The sequence below is a fragment of the Dermochelys coriacea genome, chromosome 1 (genome assembly GCF_009764565.3).
Source record: "Dermochelys coriacea isolate rDerCor1 chromosome 1, rDerCor1.pri.v4, whole genome shotgun sequence".
NCBI lineage: Eukaryota > Metazoa > Chordata > Testudines > Dermochelyidae > Dermochelys > Dermochelys coriacea.
In genome coordinates, this window is record NC_050068.2 from 245,872,705 (window position 1) to 245,894,142 (window position 21,438).

Sequence of the window (21,438 nt, forward strand, 5' to 3'; positions counted from 1 at the left end):
CAAGAAGACTGTACATCCAGCGGTTGAGGGAAAGATGGTAGTTATAACTGGCCTAGCAGCCAGTTTATGGCCATTTTCTCTGTAGAGAAAAGACAGAATACTCCAACAAGATTGAAATGGTTTCAGATAAGACATAAATATTTTACTGTTGTAAATAATAAGTGTAAATATATATGTATAATGATGGGAAGCTCAAAGGCAGAAATAAAGTGAGATGGGAAATCTGGAACAGAGAGAACTAACAATAAATAAGGTTCTTCAGGGAAAGTCCTAGGATTTATTTGAGGGTCACCTCATCATGATCTCTTGTTTTGCTTTTGCAGAGAATAAATGCTGCTACTTTATTTTTTTTCAGATCCAGAAAAAAAATAGAAGAGAACGATGTTCTTTACTGCACGAAACCTCCCTGCTCTGAATGTCAGAACTATATACAGTTTGTGGGCATAAAGAAAATTGTTTCTGTACAAGAATCATCACAGTCATCGTCAAACCAACAAGTAAGCTATTGTAATGCAATTACCTTATTTTAATTATTTATTTAAACATTCATTTGGTGTTTAGTGCTACAGGTTATAATCAACGTACTCAATTTAAAAGACCCTAAGCATCTGTACATGCCTGCATCACGTAGTAGAGGAACCTTCACTATACAAAACACCTTCAACATACTTCAACGTTCATAATTATACAAATGCATGCCAAAAACAATATGGCTTTCACTGTTCCCTGAAAGCCTTTAAATCCAGACTTTTCTGGAGCCAAAAAGGGAGTAAATGCTATATTCTAGGACCCTCTCCATTGAGAAAGTGCAGCCTCCTGCAGTTTAATCCTAGGGATTGACAGCAAAAGCCTCCCTAGCTGAGCTCATCTTTCTTTCTTCCACTTCCCATGCTTTTGTCTACTTTGACATTCACTCTGTCAGACCATGTGTATATTTTCAGATCCATCAGTATGGCTCACTGGCCTAGGATCATTGAAGCACAAGGAGTTCTCTTTCAAGTGACTATCTATATGATCATTCCACTAAAGGTTCATGTGTGCTCAAGTTCAGAGTCTTTTGGACAGCAGCATCTGCTATGGCTACACATGTATCCTGCGATTCTTCATTGAGTCGTGTCCCTATGGGTGCTCCACTGTAGGTGTGCCTGTACCCCAGATCAGAGATTTTAGGTAGCAGTGTCCGTTAGGTCTGCACATGCATCCCCTGCAGCCTCGTGCCCTGCACCGACACTATATAGAGGTGCCCAAGCGAACTGCCCTCAGTTCCTTCTCAATTGCTGTGGCCTGAGATGGAGCCTCAACAGCATCTGAGTTGAGTTTACCTCAACTGTATTTTTCTTTCATTGTTAATAGTTAGTTAACATTAGTTCTTTGAGTTTCCTTTGTGTTAGTTAGCTGTAGTAATTTTTATAGTTTAAATTAAAAAAAAAAGTAAACAAAAAATCTTTTAAAATAAAAGATTTTACTTATACTTTTAGGATAAGGACCATTGTTCCTCCATCTGTTTTTCTTTGTTTTTTTTTCTCATCAGGGGAATTGAAGCCCTGGGAGGGTATGCCCAGTTTACCTGGGTTTAAATGTTGCCTTTTGTGCCGAGAGGCTATACTGGTCAGTGTCCATTGCCTTGGGGAATTGTATGTTTCCCAAAAGTGTAATTTCTGCCTGAAATTAAAATTGAAGGCCAGAATGAACTGGAAACTTAAACTACATCTTCTTATGATGGAGAGTTTGCTCTGACTGACTTCTGACCTCAGCCAGGGCCCCCCCCAACCCTGCATACAGTTGTCTCCAAATGGGTCAACTGCTTCAACTTCCTCAGTGCAGCTCTCCCCTAGAGCATTGAAGAGGAAATTGCTCTCATCCTGCCGGACCTGCTGCTGGCCACTTCTGGGGTGCAACGCAGTCCGTGGTGCCAGGACAGGCGGGAAGCCTGCCTCTGAACCCCGGCTATGCTGCTGACCGGGAGCCACTGGAAGTAAGCCTGCACCCCAATCCCCTGCCCCCAGCCCTGAGCCCTCCCTCAAACCCGGAGCCCCTTCCTGTACCCCAAACTCCTCATTCCCAGCCCCACCCCTGAGCCTGCACCCCCAGCCCAGAGCCCTGACCCACTCCTGCACCCCAACCCTCTGCCCCAGCCCTGAGCCCCTCCCACACCCCAAGTCCCTCATCCCCAGCTCCGCTGGGTCGCGGGCATCAACAATTTTCTTCAACTGTGTCATTGGTAGTGATAGCTGCTGATGAAAAGTCACATCTGCAAAATAAGACTACATCAAAAGAACGTGATCACAAAACACTGGTTTTTTTTGGCCATAAATCATATTAGTTGGCTACTTTACAATTGCAAATGATCAGGCCCTCATGGCCAGATATGATTATTTGAACTATGAGAAGTTTGCAGCATTCCGGGCAAACTGCCTCCAGATGCAAGGGAAAGAAGGTAAATGAAGGACAGCTGATTGCCAGAACCATCCTTCAGGCTGCTTTGCATGCAGCAGACACCACTTCACAATTGATGGCCACCGCAGTCATGATGAGAAGGGCATCTTGGCTGTAGGGGTCTGGCTACTGTCAGGAGGTTCAGTCTACAGCAGAGGATTTGTCCTTTCAGGGATCAGAGTTGTTCACCTCTAAAATAGGTGGTGCCCATCATATAGAAAGATTCTATCATGACTCTTAGCTCTCTCGGGTTCTATAAACCTGTCCCGAAAGGAAAAAATATCAGGCAGCAATTGTATGCCCCACAGAGCTCAGCTCCACCTCCCTTCTTTCACCAAAGATCGACTGAGCCTTCCAGTGGCAGCATTACCATAAGAGAAGACAGGGTACCTCTGAAGCCTACTTATCACAGTCTGCATTGGAGCCAAACCATTCATTTTGATAGGACTGTCAAGACATGCACCTTACCTCTTTGGATCCAGAGCCACTGACCCTTCCTTTGTGACCATTTACCCCTTTTCAGGTATGCCTGGTCCTCCATAACCCCCAGACCAATGGGTCATGATATGATTACAACAGGATAGTCTATCCAATTTCACACTGTGCCTATTCCCATCCCACCTTCGCTGGCCCTTTTCAGGGACCCATCTCATTACCCACCTATTACACCAGGAGGTCCTCTCGCTTCTTTCTCTTGGAGTAATAGAAAGGGTATCTTTAAATTACCAGCAAAAGCATTCTACAGCAAATACTTCCTTATTCCAAAGAGGAAAGAAGGATGATGACCCATCTGGGACGTAAGAAAGCTCAACACATTCATATGCAAGTTGAAGTTCAGGATAATTCCCTCTCTGTATCCAGGGTACTAGTTAGCATCTCTTGATTTCCAAATTGTGTACTTCCATATATCTATAATTCCATAGCACAGGAGGTATGTAAGGTTTGTGGTAGGCCTTCTAACTATCGACTGCACTGAGGGCTTCTAACAAGGTTGTAACAGTCGTCACTGCACATCTAAGAAAAAAATCCTTCCCTGGACAATTGTCTAGTTCAAGTAAGGGCTCCTCATCAGGTATCAGATGCCATAGTTATGCCTTTACCTGTTCCAGAACCTGGGCCTGAAAGTGAATGTGCAGAAATTCAACTTAACTCCCATTCAAAGACTTGAGAGGAGCAGACTTCTGCTTGTTCATACATCACATTACTGTGTGGCAAGCTAGGGTGTGACTCTGCAGCGCACTAGTTTTGCTTTGTAGTGTGACATCTTGTGTGCACATTGCTGCAGCACAGTAAAAGTCCGGCGGGTGCTCTGGCTTACTAAACTTTACCAGTGCTTTCTACCTCTCACTTTAAAGACTGTTGGACACAAGGAAAACAGAGAACTGAAAATTTGATCATGCAAGTGAATGTGCTTTCTTGAATCTTCCATATCTGACAGTCTGGCCTTCCCTTGGAGCATTGTATTGTGTCCAGAGTTTTTCTGGCCATTACTCACTTGCTGAGTAACTTGAAATGGAGGACCATTTCCTTCAAGGAAATACTTATATTTCTTTCCTTGCCTCTATTGCAAATGGCTTGAGTTGACTTGGTAACTTTTATATAGTTTAGTATTTTTCAGTTTTGGAAACTATAGTTCTGGAATATTCTTTTTGGGGGGTTGTCCTAAGCCTGGCTTACATCCAGATACCTGGTCTGCCTCCAGTTAATAGGAGAAATGAGAATATGCATATTGTAAAGACTACCAGACATGGAGAATTCTGGAAAGAATATTCACAAATAAGAGCACATTTTTCTATCGGCCAGAGATATATTTGTATTTTTAAAAATTTTTTTTTTCCTTTTCAGGACTCCACAGACTCTTTAAAGAGCAACTTTGAATATTATCAGGTATGTATCCTTATTGAGGAGTATAGAGCAAGGAAAATGTTGCAAAAAAGTATTCACAAACATTCATTTAATAAAATCAAATTCACTTTGATGTTGCTCAAGGCCACTTTAATTTTCTTTTATTTAAATGTTTATCCAAGCCAATTTTGGTTTGTAAGAAAGTTTACCAAACAAGAAACTGTGGCGCATACTTATGTAAATATGTATTCACGCTAGTGTTCACAATAGAGGTGTTTGGTGGCTTTCTTGAAAGCTCATTATGGGTTTGGGAGTCATCCTGTCAGGGATAGAGTGGGAAACAAGGCACCAACAAGAAGAAATGTCAGGAGTAGCACCAGAGGAGGAAAACAATGTCACTTAAAGAATTAAGATTTTTTAAACATGTTTGATAGAGGTAAAGGGATCAGAGTTTGGGGGAGGAAAGAGAAATGGGAGAGACAGAGGTAGTGACAAATTAGATAAATACTGATATAAAGGTAGCTTTTTGACCTGGAGTTTGCCTTGCCCCAGTAAACTGAGAGTTTTAGGAATGAAATAATGACACAGATGGGATGTAGGTTTGTGTAAAGGTACCTGGAATTGTCTGATCTCCCAAGAAATTCCCTGGACAGATCTAATGAATAGCTAGGATGAATAAAGGCAGCTGTGGTCAGAAAAAGAGCTATGCAAAAAAATTATTTGGGACTGTGCTTTGCATAAATTCCTTCTGTTTTTCAACAGTGGAAACCTCAATATGCGGAATGTTCTGGTAAGATAACTACATACAGTTGAACATTGTGTCTTAAGGTTGCTAAATTTGATATTTTATTATTACTCAATTATTTAAAAACACTTCTAGCATGTCATAACATATTGGAATAGGCCCTTTTATATAACAATCACAGTTTTCAGTTGTGAGTCCTTAACTTAGAACTATTATCTCTATTTTGGTTCAGGGCCATACAATTCAAATATCTGCATCCTATCATTCTACTTGCTGGTTTAATACTTCTGACTGAACAACAGGCTGACGTGTACAAGAATCCTGCTCTCTGCACCATAAGTGGCCCCGTTTTCTGCATGTGTTCATGGGCCTTAGATTAGCTGTAGGAATGTGCAAAATGAATAATAAATTTACAAAATAGCAGGTGTCTTTCAATCACCAGTCTTTGGCATCCCTTTTGGTCTTTGGTCTTTAGTCTCTAGTCTTTCTTTGAGACTCAAATGAATATGAAATGAAAATTTCATTTTGGACATAGGCTTCTAATTCTCATGCCTTTGATGTGTGTTTAGGTGGTTTCCTCTGGCGCTAAATAAGCTGATCAGAATCCTGCATTTTGTTTTTCTTTTATCTGAGAACAGTTTGGATTCCTTAGGCTTGATTCTTCAGCCTACTACATTCATTTTATGCTGGTATAAATCCACTGAAGTCAGTGGAGTAACACTAGGGTAATGGAATGAATCAGGCCCCTTTATTATAAAATAAGAGCCAATACTAAAATTGTCTTACATAAAACTTTGTTTATTAGAGTTAGAATACCAATAAAATATAAATGACAAATGTTAAGCAGGATAGTGTATGCCTATTCTAAGAATACACTGTCTTCCTTAGGTATGATACTTGTTATAGTTTAGTCCCTTTGATTTAAGCAAGAGCAACCATACATCCTGAAATATGCTTAAAATTATAAAAAATGCCTAAGTCCCATTTTCAAAAGTGATATAAATATTTAGAGTCTAAGTCCTGTTGCCTTTAATGAGGGTGGAAACCAGACTTGAGAAGAACCAAGAATGGAATTGGAAGAAAGAAGCTCCAGACAGCAGTTGTGGACAGCATGGTCAGTGTATCTGGAGATGAAGGGAAGAAGAGATGTTGGGTAATAGTATGAGCAGGAGAAAGGGTCAAGTATTTTAAGATGGAGAAGATAAAAGTATGTTTATATAGGGAGGGAAAGGAAACTGATGAGAGTGAGATGTTGAAAAGAGTGAGAGAAGGGGTGACAGCATGAGAGCTGGGCAAGAGAGGTTAGAATAATAAAGGTAAGGGGTCCTTTGGGCAGAAAGAGAGGTTGACAAAGGAAGACAGGCAGTGTTTCACAGTCTGTGACAGGAGGAGAATGTACTGGGGATAAGGAGGGAAAGGAAGAGAGACTGGCCATTTTGATGAGTAAGGGAGTTGATCCATAGGTGCAAATCAAACAAAGAAGTGAGGGCAAGGAGGCAGAAGGCTGGAAGGTGAGATGGGACATGAGTATGGAAATTAAAGTAACCAAAGATGAGGGTAGGGGATTCCAGTGTGAGGAGGAATGAAAGCCAGGAGTTGAAGTCAGAGGGGAAGGTGGATGCAGGGGAGTTAACTGGTTAATAGACAGCAGCAGTATGGAGAGGGAAAAGTAAAAAGAGTTGGCTGGGTTGTTGTTCAAAAGAAGAGAATGACTGACAAGGGGGAGGATAGAGGAGCTAGAATTGACAAGATTGGGATAGGAGAAGTTCAAGGCTCCCACTATGATCCTTTGAGGGTGACTTGGTCTGCCTAAGGTCTTTTCTGTGCAATGATGATGATGATCTCGCTCCCCTGCATCTTGTACTATGGTTCACATTTTTGTCTTGATTTTTTCATGATAAGCTTTGACAAATCTGAATTTTGCCTGGATAGAAGGACCTTTGGATCCAAATATCAATCAGATTTTAATGTCTTGTTTATCAAATATAGTAGTAAACTGATCCTGAGATACCCCACCTGCTCCCTTTTGTAGTGAACAAAGATCTGGTGCCATTCATGGTAATAGATGGGATCCCATCCATTACTAAACCTCATAGAGCAAATCTGATCATTTCTGATTTAAACTTTTTTCTTTTTCTTTTATCCTCCAGCTTCCCCCTTCAGTAAGCAAACAGAGAATTCAGAAAAAAGAGATGGAGAGGAAACAGAAAGAAAGAATGATAAAGGCAAAAACTATATATTAATCAAACTTGCTCATATTCTTATTTCTTGGTTTACATAATTCTTTTTTCTTTAAGATGTTTGAATAAATTTAATTGTTCTGAAAGTCATGAGCCATGGTACGGGCAGGCAATTTGAATACTTCTAACATCCATCTCTGGCAACATACCTCAGTCTTAATTTGAAATTTCCATGCTATTCCATTTCTGGGCCTCTCTTCCTATAATAATAAAAATAAAGTTATTGTCCTGATAGAATGGGTTGTTATTTGTATAGCACTGCTGCTGTGCCACTGGTGCTTTACAGACATGTACGGACGTAAGGTCCCTGGGATCTTACAACCTAAAACACACAGGTAACATAATGGATAGTGACAACAGATCATTGTGGGGAGGGGGATAGACACAACAGTAATGGATGGGAAGGGAATATACCTTTTGGGAGAGTATTGTTTTTAAGTAAAGCTGATTGTATAAAATGTATTATTTTATATTATTTGTATTAATTATGAGTTATTTATTTAAATAATGTTCAGGTAACAGAGAGGGACATATAGCATCAAAGAGAAGATACATGGCAGTATGCTAGTTGAAATAAATGAGTTTTGGAGAGGAACATGAAGTTGAGTGAGTGAGAAAAGGCTGTCCCAGGTATAGGATATCTTGTTTGGGCCTGATACAAAACCGGTTGAAGTCAATGGAAGTCACTCCTTGTGCCAGCCAAAGGAAGGGGCAGGTATAGGAGTTACTCTCCCTTCAACAGATACAGGTGGAGTAGCCAGAGAAGGGAGCAAGACTAGGGTATCATTGCACATTGGCAATCCCCAGCTGCTGGAATGGCCAGTGTAATTTACAGCAGGGACTGAAGAGGCACAGATTGGTCTCGGGATTAGGAAAGTTCAAGAATGAGGATCCTCACAGAAGGTCAGGTAGACCAAATTTTATTGTGGTTTTAGGATATAGTTCTTTATTTTAATACACATAGAAATGAAAGGTACAGCAATGTTCATTTTAACCAGAGACTGCATAATTTGGGAATTATTCTCTGTAGCTCAGACCCATTGGCTATTTTATTTTTACTCCATTTGCTGCTTTTGCTCCATGCTTGTTTTGATGAACTAGCTTCTAATTCCACTTTTTTCTTCAGGTCCTCCTCCTCGTCTACCAAATAAAGAAGACCTGTGCATTTTCTTAGCACTCCATATGGAAAATTCACCAAACTGTCAAGAGCCAAGTTGTAAATATGTGCGTAACAAACAAAAAGAAACAAAAGTGAGTTGAGTGAATTCAGTATCTATTATGCAGAATAAGAGAGGCCATGATATTAATTAGGATTTTGACTATTACATATTGCTGATTATGATTTTGACTGGTTAGAATTTTAACCTAAATATGCAAAATGTCCAAGAAGTTCTGATAAATCAAAAACTCCTTTTATTTTTCCAAACTACATAAATACTTGGTCTCTATGCCAGCCAACAGTGGTGGAATAGCCTTTACCAAATAATGTTGTGATGCTTTTAAAGATTTCATATGAGTGAGGTGGTTTCCAAATCTTAGTGTTTTCACATGGTCATATAATGTTTAGTCTTACATGATCTCATCATAGTCCAGATTTGGTATATCATAAAACAAGCACACCGCACAGCTGATAGTGTCTGTTTTAAAGTGGTTCAGGACCAGATGAGCAGAGATTTTGCAGGTTGGGGTTGAAGCGCACTGTCACTTGTGCTTGCAGAGAAAGTGTCTGCCTCAAGCCAACTCTGATAGTTCCTCATTTTCACAAGCACAAAATTCAGCCCCCCCCAATCAGGAATTCTTTATGTGATGTTGTCTAGGATGTTCTGATATTGTTTAACATAGCGCTGCAGAACTAGGAGTAGTAAGCAGGATAGTTTGGCTATATTAGTACTAAATTATTGCAATTCCCATCTATCCTTATGGATATTGATGGATCTGTGTGTCTAGCTGGAGAAGAATTTCTAGACGGAAGGACTATATTTTCCTTCCTTCTCACTAATTCTCCTTATTAAAAATGTTCAGGGTAACCTCTTTGGACTAGGGATTGACATGTGTTATATGTTCACACAGTGTCTGGTGCAATGGAGCTCAACTTTGTTGAGGTCTTCGTGTACTACAGCAATATAAATGTTAAATAATACCAATAATATATTTGCTAACATTTGGCTCATGGAAGACTTAAGTTTGTAGCATAGTCAGCCTTAGTTTTCAAGGACAGAAATATAAAAGCAAGACTTTCATACTGAAGAAAGCGTTAAAATAAGTAATACTAAAATATATAATTCTTACCTATATTTTTCTCATAACTTTTTTTACAATTGTTATTAAATATTAGATATACTTACCTCTGTTTAAAATATTGTCTCTTAGCCAATATTTTCCTGTTTGGTCCTGCAGTGAAATTATTGTGCTTGTTTCATCCCTGCAGTTGCAGAGGATATAAATTGCATCTCAAGGGGCAGTTGCTCTGGGAGAGGGTTCACCATATTGGAAAGTAGTCAGTCATACAACTTTTACATTCCTGCATGTGATTCACCCTGGGGAGCAAGCATAATTCTAGCTAGGACTTCCTAGGATCCTCGCTGAGGGTGTGTCTTCACAGCACATTTAGCTTGAGTTATAACTTGAGTGATACCCCTAACTTGACTCCCATTCACACACCAGGCTCTTGCTTGGGTTAAGTGGTGCTTTAAGATCAAACTAGCTGGCGTATCTAGCCAATGATGGGTTGAAGCTCAAGTGATGCTGGAGTGAAGCTCGAACTAGTAATGCAGTGGGGGTGCAACCCCTTGAGTTATAATAACGCATCAGTAGCTAATCCAATTATCAGATCACTTGGTGTAACTCTAGTGTTTTTTTGAAGTGTGGTCGCTTGCACTTAAACTAGGTAAGCAGTAATTTGAATATACTAGAACTAACTGTTTCAGTGAAGACAAGCCCTAACAGAGATTTCCCCGGAGATGCACTGAATCAGCAGATCTCCTGAGTGCATTAGACCCACCACCTTCCCAGTCAATCCCAAAAACAATATCTGTGTTCTGCTTAGCTGGCTGCACATGCCCTCACTCAGAAGAAAGTGTTGCAAGCAGTTTGCTTTGGTGAAATGGATATTGCCATCCCCTGTTTTAATTGGCAGGTTTAATCATAAGAACATAAGAACAGCCATACTAGGTCAGACCAAAGGTCCATCTAGCCCAGTATCCTGTCTTCCGACAGTAGCCAATGCCAGGAACCACAGAGGAAATGAACAGAACAGGTTATCATCAAGTGATCCATTCCCTTTTGCCCCTTCCCAGCTTCTGGCAAACAGAAGCTAGGGAGGACACCATTCCTGCCCATCCTGGCTAATAGTCATTGATGGACCTGTCCTCCATGAATTTATCTAGTTCTTTTTTGAACCTTGTTATAGTCTTGGCCTTCACAACATCCTCTGGCAGAGAGTTTCACAGGTTGACTGTGTGTTGTGTGAAGAAATATTTCCTTTTGTTTGTTTTAAAGATATTGTAAAAGCATTTTTTTGTAGTTTTTCAAAACTGGAATTGTCATCTGTGAAGCTAACAAACCGAAAAGGATTATTACAATGGACTGCTCCACTGAAGATCTTCATGCGGTGCCAAAAGCATTGTTAAGATTTCCAAATGCACTGAGAGGCTGTGAAGTTTACCTGTCTCGAATGCCTTGCATCAGTTGTGCAAAACTTTTGATTCAAGGTGAGTATTAGAGATACAATACTTGTAACTAACTGGCATCATACCTGTGAAAGAGTCACAGGTTGATAAAATAGTGATGTCAAGGGTTACTTCTTTTCCCTCTCTACTCTTTTCCCATTCCCTCCTGCCTTCTGCTGAATAACTCATCCTATTGTTGAGTGATGGTTTAGCTAGAGAGGTAAGTCATCCTGTCCTGCGCAATAAACTTTCATACCACAATCCTGTTATTGAAAATGAGTGAGTAAATGAGTCCAATTAAAACAGAAACTGCAACCTTAATGCTGACCAGAGGTGGCCTGCTGGAGGCTCAGGTTAGGAAAGTGTTGTCTTTTTTTTTTTTTTTTTTTTTTTTTTTAAAGTTAGGTCAGTCAGGTTAAAAATAGAGAGAGATTGTATGGGAATAAATGTTGTAGACATTGTGGTGCCAAAAAGATTTTATGCATATATGGTGGACATGTCCAGCCATTAGAGAATATTAGGATGCAATTTGTAACCTGATAATAGTTGGATATATTATAAATGATCCTTTGGCAAGCCTTCTGGGGCTTCATAGAAGAAATGGTCACACTCAAAGAAATGAAAATTCATCTCTCATCTGGTTGCAGCTGCTAGACCACTGATAACCTCTGACTGGAAAAAGAAAAATAATACAAAGCTAGAGGAATAATTCTCAAAAATTAAGGGAGGGTGTTGCTATGGAAAAATTAATGTACCAATTATGCCCAGCAAAAAAGGCAGAAGACAAATAGATAATTAGATATTTGGTTGCCATTTATTCAATACTAAAAGTACATTTGCCTGCAAAAAACAAACAAACAAACAAAAATTGATCAACAACAACAAAACCATATAGAATCCGTTTAATATTTTTGAATATTAGCATTTGATAGTCACACCTGGTTTGATAAATATGAGTAGTCTGTAGTTTCACTCAGCTTAATCACATTACCTGAAACAATGCTTCCTGGATGGTGTAAAGAGATTCACTCTGTAATATGGTAACACCTTGCTAAATAGAAAGGAATCATTTATATCCTTAGTCCAAGCACAGTTAAATGATCACATTATATACAAATAGAAATATCAAGATCTACTTGACTAAGCTGAATTTTAAATGAGTTATGTTTCTAAGATTTATAGTGGTGATATTAATTTTAAAATGTGCCTTTCTGTGAGCATTAAAATGGATTATTTATATGTGTGGGCAATTCCGTCATTAGGGTCGTATTGAGATTTCCATTTACGGTGGCAGCAAAGCTCTTAAAACAAATATGACAAAATAAGTACCTGGCTTCATATTATATATGTAATTCAAAAGATGTCAATTTTTAAAATTTCTATTAATAATAATTTGTTTTGCTCCAAGGGTGAAATTTCTGTTTTATTGTTGATTGAGCTATGTTATCAATTTACTGAATGTGTTCAGTGAAGAGGATGTATTATGTCTGAGATTAATAGGTAGATGTAGAATGTTAATGACATAGCTGTTGTTTTCTCATTTTTCATATTTGTGTAGCTGGTGCTGTACATAGAGGGTGATTATTATTATTATTTATTTGTAGTGTGGTAGCACCTAGGAACGCTAGTCATGGTTCAGGACCCCATTGTGTGTATTAACCGTAACTGCCTCACACTGCTGTTCTCATGAATAATAATACATGAAAAACTATAACTAATATAATTACTTCCAGTACTGCTTTAATTTTACTAGTTAAGAAGGTGTGTTCACTTTATTATATTTCTTTTTAAATATTATCTTACATATATTTCTCTTCATACAGCTCAAGTTTCTCAAGTGTATTACTGGCCTAATCTTGAAATACAAACAACAGAAGTAAATCTGAAAAACATTGAAATGGAAGCTGAACATGTTGATAACATCTTTAGGGAAAGCTACATCACTGCAGCAGTCTACATACCAATATTAGATGTTGAAACAGTGAAGCAAAGGATTTTCCCACGAACAGGATCTCCACCAGTTGATAAGAACACCACTCCAATTACCTCTGTGTATAATCATAAACGATCACCTAAACTTTTAGAAATACTTAACCTGGCGCACATTACAAAAGATAAATTATTCCAAGAATCATACAGAGATGATATTATTAAAGCAATGCAATCTTTTCAGACACTGGCAGGTGGCATTGATACCGAAATAAAGGAAAATAATTTTCAAGAGGATAAACATGCCATTCAAAGAGAACCCAAGTATATTCACGCGTTGCAGCTCTGTAACTTACTAGCAGCCAGAAATGGTAAGTGAATGATTAGTATTAAGGTAAAGTCAGTAAATAACATGGTGTAGGAAAGAAATGGGTTCAGGATTTAGAGTCCTGGGTAGAAGAGAATTATGTGTATTTAATACGTGATATAGGAAGCAGCTATGAAGCTGTAACACTGAGTTCTGTGACCTTATTCAGGTAATGACTTTCAAGGAAGCTGTGCATACGTTTAGCTAACTTGCTACATTAGAGGTGAAATATCACAGTGGTATCGCCTATGTTAGAAAATTAGCCTGTGGTATGCAGACCAGATTAAATTAATTATACCTCAATATTACAGAACCAATACAGGTCATCTGAAAAAGATACTTTCAAGGCTGGTAGTAGAGATCGGCAAAAATATCCATAACAAAGGACCAGATTGCATCGTTAACCCTAGACCAGCTTGCATTTGGTGAAGAGCCACGCTGCACTACCAAGAATTCCTTGCAGAATTATGCCCCAAAGAAGCACAATGCTTCCTACAGGTCCATTGTGAGCAAGAGAATAACATCCATTTCACTAACCTCTAAGAGGATGGCTCACATTTTATCTCTGACTAGCCAGCAGGGACATGACCCTACCTTCACCCCCACCCCTTTGCGGTTTCTGGCACCTCAGGGGGTGCTATTAGACAGTCATCCTTGTGCTCTGAATGCAGACACTACAGTTACGGCTGGTCCCTTGCCCACACTTTTGCTCCCACTCTTGTGCACTCACACAAGATGTCGGACATATTGGTCCAAAATATATTTTTTAATCAGATTTGACTGGTTTTTAGTTCATTAAACGTTTGCGAATTTGGAGCAATTTTATAACAGTTTAAAAGCAATTCTGGGACAGTATTCCATATTACTTTTTTTGCATTTCAAGCTGGGTTGTGATTGGTCATACTCATAGACTTTAAAGCCAGAAGGGACCACCATGATCACCTAGTCTGACCTGCACATTGCAGACCACAGAACCTCACCCATCCCTCCAGTAATAGACTGCTAACCTCTGGCTGAGTTACCGAAATCCTCAAAGATTTAAAGATTTAAATACTTCAAGTATTTAAGTATTTAAGTATACTGCAAGTCGCCCCATGCTGCAGAGAAAGGCGAAAAACCCCAGGGTCATATTGTATTGGTTTTGGTTCACTGAGTTTCAGAGTAGCAGCTGTGTTAGTCTGTATTCATGCATGCATCCGATGAAGTGAGCTGTAGCTCACGAAAGCTTATGTTCAAATAAATTTGTTAGTCTCTAAGGTGCCACAAGTACTCCTTTTCTTTTTTGGTTCACTGAGTGGATGAGTTCACCTTTTGTAGTCAGAAGACTTAGCAGAAACCATTATGACTCGCTTTCTCAGGTGGAGGTAGTATTTTTTTATGCTTTTTCTGAGATACCAGGAGATATAATAACTGTTGGAATAAGCAGCAAGGAGTGCTACAGAAATTTAACAGATCATTGGCACTTCCACTCAAGAAGACACCACCAGGTGGGGGTAGAGGTGGGTTGCATAGGGACATAGGGCTGTGTGGGCTGAGGTCTTCCATTCAGGTAAGTCAACTGTGGAATGTGCTGATTCACGACATCCCTGGGTAGTCTTCACCGCTGGTGCTGATATGGAGCCCTCACTGCAACTTAACACTTTCTTTCCTTGGTTGAATCTCCTTTGGAGGGCAGTAGTGGTAATAGCAACCTCTTCTGGCTCAGGGAAGTGTACTTTGCATATCTTTGCACCAACAGGATGAATCAAGTCCTGAGACTTTATTGGTAGCTTCACTGTTTGATTTTTTTTTTTTTCCATGCCAGACAGTCCTAATACTGGAGTGGGGACACTGATCTACAGAAAAGAAGACATTGTAAGTACAATATATGCAGCCCAAGAACTATTAATATTAGTCTGGATACCATTTGAAAATGGTGAGGAAAACCCCTCAGTCTCACAGTCAAGTATTCATTTTTGATACAAACATTAATCTGTTATAGCTGATTGTCACATTAAACTTTTGCGTGTAGGATTTTTGTGCAATATATTGTGATTCATAGAAATATTTAAAAGAGCTCACATCTGCCATAGATATGCACTGCATTTCTGTGGGTTTTCTCAGTATTATTTACATAAGTGAGCAAGTTAATTCTACTGACATAAATAATGATTCTTAAAAACTCTCCTGCACCACCCCTCCTCAGGCAAGTCAAAATCTGAAAGGATTTTAAAGACAGTGAAACTTGCACAAGGAGAAAATTACTCACATCATATTTCCACAAGACTATTTTTAACAGAGTATAAAAAATAATCAAACATTCAAATAGAATATAACGAGGCTAATAAAATGTGCAGCTGCAATCTTCCGTAGGCCTTAGAACTTATTGCCTTAGTATGTCCAGAGCCCTACTCATATTTCACACAATTGCATATGCCAAGCCGTAACATGGTGTATTTGACTGAGGATGGGGCTAGGTCTAAGGAATGCACTTTTGAGGTCTATTACCAAGTCAGTGGAGTCACAACACTGTGAGATCAGAATCATGCCCTCTGTGTCTGTTTCTCCATGTAAAGAATGCAGATAAAAATACTTCCTGGCCTACTTCCCAGGATGTTGTGATGATTAATTATTTAATATCTACACAGTGCTTGGAATGTGCAAAGCCCCCTCCATTTGATATATATTATTACTAATCAGCTGACTTCCCTGCATTCCAGTCCTACTACACTCATGCAATCTCTACAGTATAAATACTTGCAAAATGAATAACTAATTCCACCTCAGCTGGGCAAACACTGCAGTCTTGCTCAAATTTTTAAATTATTTCACTGCATGCACTACAACCTTTTTTGCATTTGTCTTCATGACTAATCAGGTTTCACTGAAATGTCTGGTTTCAGAGTAGCAGCCGTGTTGGTCTGTATTCGCAAAAAGAAAAGGAGTACTTGTGGCACCTTAGAGACTAACAAATTTATTTGAGCATAAGCTTTCGTGAGCTACAGCTCACTTGATCGGATGCATTTGGTGGAAAATACAGTGGGGAGATCTATATACACACACACAGAGAACATGAAACAATGGGTTTATCATACACACTGTAAGGAGAGTGATCACTTAAGATAAGCCATCACCAACAGCAGGGGGGGGAAGGAGGAAAACCTTTCATGGTGACAAGCAGGTAGGCTAATTCCAGCAGTTAACAAGAATATCAGAGGAACAGTGGGGGGTGGGGTGGGAGGGAGAAATACCATGGGGAAATAGTTTTACTTTGTGTAATGACTCATCCATTCCCAGTCTCTATTCAAGCCTAAGTTAATTGTATCCAGTTTGCAAATTAATTCCAATTCAGCAGTCTCTCGTTGGAGTCTGTTTTTGAAGCTTTTTTGTTGAAGTATAGCCACTCTTAGGTCTGTGATCGAGTGACCAGAGAGATTGAAGTGTTCTCCAACTGGTTTTTGAATGTTATAATTCTTGACGTCTGATTTGTGTCCATTCATTCTTTTACGTAGAGACTGTCCAGTTTGGCCAATGTACATGGCAGAGGGGCATTGCTGGCACATGATGGCATATATCACATTGGTAGATGCGCAGGTGAACGAGCCTCTGATAGTGTGGCTGATGTGATTAGGCCCTATGATGGTATCCCCTGAATAGATATGTGGACAGAGTTGGCAACGGGCTTTGTTGCAAGGATAGGTTCCTGGGTTAGTGGTTCTGTTGTGTGGTGTGTGGTTGCTGGTGAGTATTTGCTTCAGATTGGGGGGCTGTCTGTAAGCAAGGACTGGTCTGTCTCCCAAGATCTGAGAGAGCGATGGCTCGTCCTTCAGGATAGGTTGTAGATCCTTGATGATGCGTTGGAGGGGTTTTAGTTGGGGGCTGAAGGTGATGGCTAGTGGCGTTCTGTTGTTTTCTTTGTTGGGCCTGTCCTGTAGTAGGTGACTTCTGGGTACTCTTCTGGCTCTGTCAATCTGTTTCTTCACTTCAGCAGGTGGGTACTGTAGTTGTAGGAATGCATGATAGAGATCTTGTAGGTGTTTGTCTCTGTCTGAGGGGTTGGAGCAAATGCGGTTATATCGTAGCGCTTGGCTGTAGACAATGGATCGAGTGGTATGATCTGGATGAAAGCTAGAGGCATGTAGGTAGGAATAGCGGTCAGTAGGTTTCCGATATAGGGTGGTGTTTATGTGACCATCGCTTATTAGCACCGTAGTGTCCAGGAAGTGGATCTCTTGTGTGGACTGGTCCAGGCTGAGGTTGATGGTGGGATGGAAATTGTTGAAATCATGGTGGAATTCCTCAAGAGCTTCTTTTCCATGGGTCCAGATGATGAAGATGTCATCAATGTAGCGCAAGTAGAGTAGGGGCATTAGGGGACGAGAGCTGAGGAAGCGTTGTTCTAAGTCAGCCATAAAAATGTTGGCATACTGTGGGGCCATGCGGGTACCCATCGCAGTGCCGCTGATTTGAAGGTATACATTGTCACCAAATGTGAAATAGTTATGGGTCAGGACAAAGTCACAAAGTTCTGCCACCAGGTTAGCCGTGACAGTATCGGGGATACTGTTCCTGATGGCTTGTAGTCCATCTTTGTGTGGAATGTTGGTGTAGAGGGCTTCTACATCCATAGTGGCTAGGATGGTGTTTTTAGGAAGATCACCAATGGACTGTAGTTTCCTCAGGAAATCGGTGGTGTCTCGAAGATAGCTGGGAGTGCTGGTAACGAAGGGCCTGAGGAGGGAGTCTACATAGCCAGACAATCCTGCTGTCAGGGTGCCAATGCCTGAGATGATGGGGCGTCCAGGATTTCCAGGTTTATGGATCTTGGGTAGCAGATAGAATACCCCAGGTCCTGGCTCCAGGGGTGTGTCTGTGCGGATTTGTTCTTGTGCTTTTTCAGGGAGTTTCTTGAGCAAATGCTGTAGTTTCTTTTGGTAACTCTCAGTGGGATCAGAGGGTAATGGCTTGTAGAAAGTGGTGTTGGAGAGCTGCCTAGTAGCCTCTTGTTCATACTCCGACCTATTCATGATGACGACAGCACCTCCTTTGTCAGCCTTTTTGATTATGATGTCAGAGTTGTTTCTGAGGCTGTGGATGGCACTGTGTTCTGCATGGCTGAGGTTATGGGGTAAGCGATGCTGCTTTTCCACAATTTCAGCTCGTGCACGTCGGCGGAAGCAGTCTATGTAGAAATCCAGGCTGCTGTTTCGACCTTCAGGAGGAGTCCACCTAGAATCCTTCTTTTTGTAGTGTTGGCAGGAAGGTCTCTGTGGGTTAATATGTTGGTCAGAGGTGTGTTGGAAATATTCCTTGAGTCTGAGACGTCGAAAATAGGATTCTAGGTCACCACAGAACTGTATCATGTTCGTGGGGGTGGAGGGGCAAAAGGAGAGGCCCCGAGATAGGACAGATTCTTCCGCTGGGCTAAGAGTATAGTTGGATAGATTAACAATATTGCTGGGTGGGTTACGGGAACCATTGTTGTGGCCCCTTGTGGCATATAGTAGTTTAGATAGCTTAGTGTCCTTTTTCTTTTGTAGAGAATCAAAGTGTGTTTTGTAAATGGCTTGTCTAGTTTTTGTAAAGTCCAGCCACGAGGAAGTTTGTGTGGAAGGTTGGTTCTTTATGAGAGTATCCAGTTTTGAGAGCTCATTCTTAATCTTTCCCTGTTTGCTGTAGAGGATGTTGATCAGGTGGTTCCGCAGTTTCCTTGAGAGTGTGTGGCACAAGCTGTCAGCATAGTCTGTGTGGTATGTAGATTGTAATGGATTTTTTACCTTCAGTCCTTTCGGTATGATGTCCATCTGTTTGCATTTGGAGAGGAAGATGATTACAATTACATTACAATCTACATACCACACAGACTATGCTGACAGCTTGTGCCACACACTCTCAAGGAAACTGCGGAACCACCTGATCAACATCCTCTACAGCAAACAGGGAAAGATTAAGAATGAGCTCTCAAAACTGGATACTCTCATAAAGAACCAACCTTCCACACAAACTTCCTCGTGGCTGGACTTTACAAAAACTAGACAAGCCATTTACAAAACACACTTTGATTCTCTACAAAAGAAAAAGGACACTAAGCTATCTAAACTACTATATGCCACAAGGGGCCACAACAATGGTTCCCGTAACCCACCCAGCAATATTGTTAATCTATCCAACTATACTCTTAGCCCAGCGGAAGAATCTGTCCTATCTCGGGGCCTCTCCTTTTGCCCCTCCACCCCCACGAACATGATACAGTTCTGTGGTGACCTAGAATCCTATTTTCGACGTCTCAGACTCAAGGAATATTTCCAACACACCTCTGACCAACATATTAACCCACAGAGACCTTCCTGCCAACACTACAAAAAGAAGGATTCTAGGTGGACTCCTCCTGAAGGTCGAAACAGCAGCCTGGATTTCTACATAGACTGCTTCCGCCGACGTGCACGAGCTGAAATTGTGGAAAAGCAGCATCGCTTACCCCATAACCTCAGCCATGCAGAACACAGTGCCATCCACAGCCTCAGAAACAACTCTGACATCATAATCAAAAAGGCTGACAAAGGAGGTGCTGTCGTCATCATGAATAGGTCAGAGTATGAACAAGAGGCTACTAGGCAGCTCTCCAACACCACTTTCTACAAGCCATTACCCTCTCATCCCACTGAGAGTTACCAAAAGAAACTACAGCATTTGCTCAAGAAACTCCCTGAAAAAGCACAAGAACAAATCCGCACAGACACACCCCTGGAGCCAGGACCTGGGGTATTCTATCTGCTACCCAAGATCCATAAACCTGGAAATCCTGGACGCCCCATCATCTCAGGCATTGGCACCCTGACAGCAGGATTGTCTGGCTATGTAGACTCCCTCCTCAGGCCCTTCGTTACCAGCACTCCCAGCTATCTTCGAGACACCACCGATTTCCTGAGGAAACTACAGTCCATTGGTGATCTTCCTAAAAACACCATCCTAGCCACTATGGATGTAGAAGCCCTCTACACCAACATTCCACACAAAGATGGACTACAAGCCGTCAGGAACAGTATCCCTGATACTGTCACGGCTAACCTGGTGGCAGAACTTTGTGACTTTGTCCTGACCCATAACTATTTCACATTTGGTGACAATGTATACCTTCAAATCAGCGGCACTGCGATGGGTACCCGCATGGCCCCACAGTATGCCAACATTTTTATGGCTGACTTAGAACAACGCTTCCTCAGCTCTCGTTCCCTAATGCCCCTACTCTACTTGCGCTACATTGATGACAACTTCATCATCTGGACCCATGGAAAAGAAGCTCTTGAGGAATTCCACCATGATTTCAACAATTTCCATCCCACCATCAACCTCAGCCTGGACCAGTCCACACAAGAGATCCACTTCCTGGACACTACGGTGCTAATAAGCGATGGTCACATAAACACCACCCTATATCGGAAACCTACTGACCGCTATTCCTACCTACATGCCTCTAGCTTTCATCCAGATCATACCACTCGATCCATTGTCTACAGCCAAGCGCTACGATATAACCGCATTTGCTCCAACCCCTCAGACAGAGACAAACACCTACAAGATCTCTATCATGCATTCCTACAACTACAGTACCCACCTGCTGAAGTGAAGAAACAGATTGACAGAGCCAGAAGAGTACCCAGAAGTCACCTACTACAGGACAGGCCCAACAAAGAAAACAACAGAACGCCACTAGCCATCACCTTCAGCCCCCAACTAAAACCCCTCCAACGCATCATCAAGGATCTACAACCTATCCTGAAGGACGAGCCATCGCTCTCTCAGATCTTGGGAGACAGACCAGTCCTTGCTTACAGACAGCCCCCCAATCTGAAGCAAATACTCACCAGCAACCACACACCACACAACAGAACCACTAACCCAGGAACCTATCCTTGCAACAAAGCCCGTTGCCAACTCTGTCCACATATCTATTCAGGGGATAGCATCATAGGGCCTAATCACATCAGCCACACTATCAGAGGCTCGTTCACCTGCGCATCTACCAATGTGATATATGCCATCATGTGCCAGCAATGCCCCTCTGCCATGTACATTGGCCAAACTGGACAGTCTCTACGTAAAAGAATGAATGGACACAAATCAGATGTCAAGAATTATAACATTCAAAAACCAGTTGGAGAACACTTCAATCTCTCTGGTCACTCGATCACAGACCTAAGAGTGGCTATACTTCAACAAAAAAGCTTC

The 21,438-nt window shown here is 41.0% G+C and overlaps 1 protein-coding gene across 10 annotated transcripts in view; it reads left to right on the forward strand.

Annotated features, from left to right (window-relative positions):
• Positions 1-21,438, forward strand: part of LOC119848137 — an 89,259-nt gene that overhangs the window by 25,115 nt on the left and 42,706 nt on the right. For all 10 annotated transcript variants that reach the window (XM_043518437.1, XM_043518441.1, XM_043518426.1 and 7 more), the window contains 8 exons: positions 356-497; positions 4,282-4,323; positions 5,044-5,071; positions 7,177-7,251; positions 8,393-8,517; positions 10,790-10,976; positions 12,758-13,234; positions 15,035-15,084. In XM_043518437.1, the coding sequence (XP_043374372.1) occupies positions 356-497; positions 4,282-4,323; positions 5,044-5,071; positions 7,177-7,251; positions 8,393-8,517; positions 10,790-10,976; positions 12,758-13,234; positions 15,035-15,084 (1,126 nt within the window). The remainder of the gene's footprint in view (positions 1-355; positions 498-4,281; positions 4,324-5,043; positions 5,072-7,176; positions 7,252-8,392; positions 8,518-10,789; positions 10,977-12,757; positions 13,235-15,034; positions 15,085-21,438) is intronic.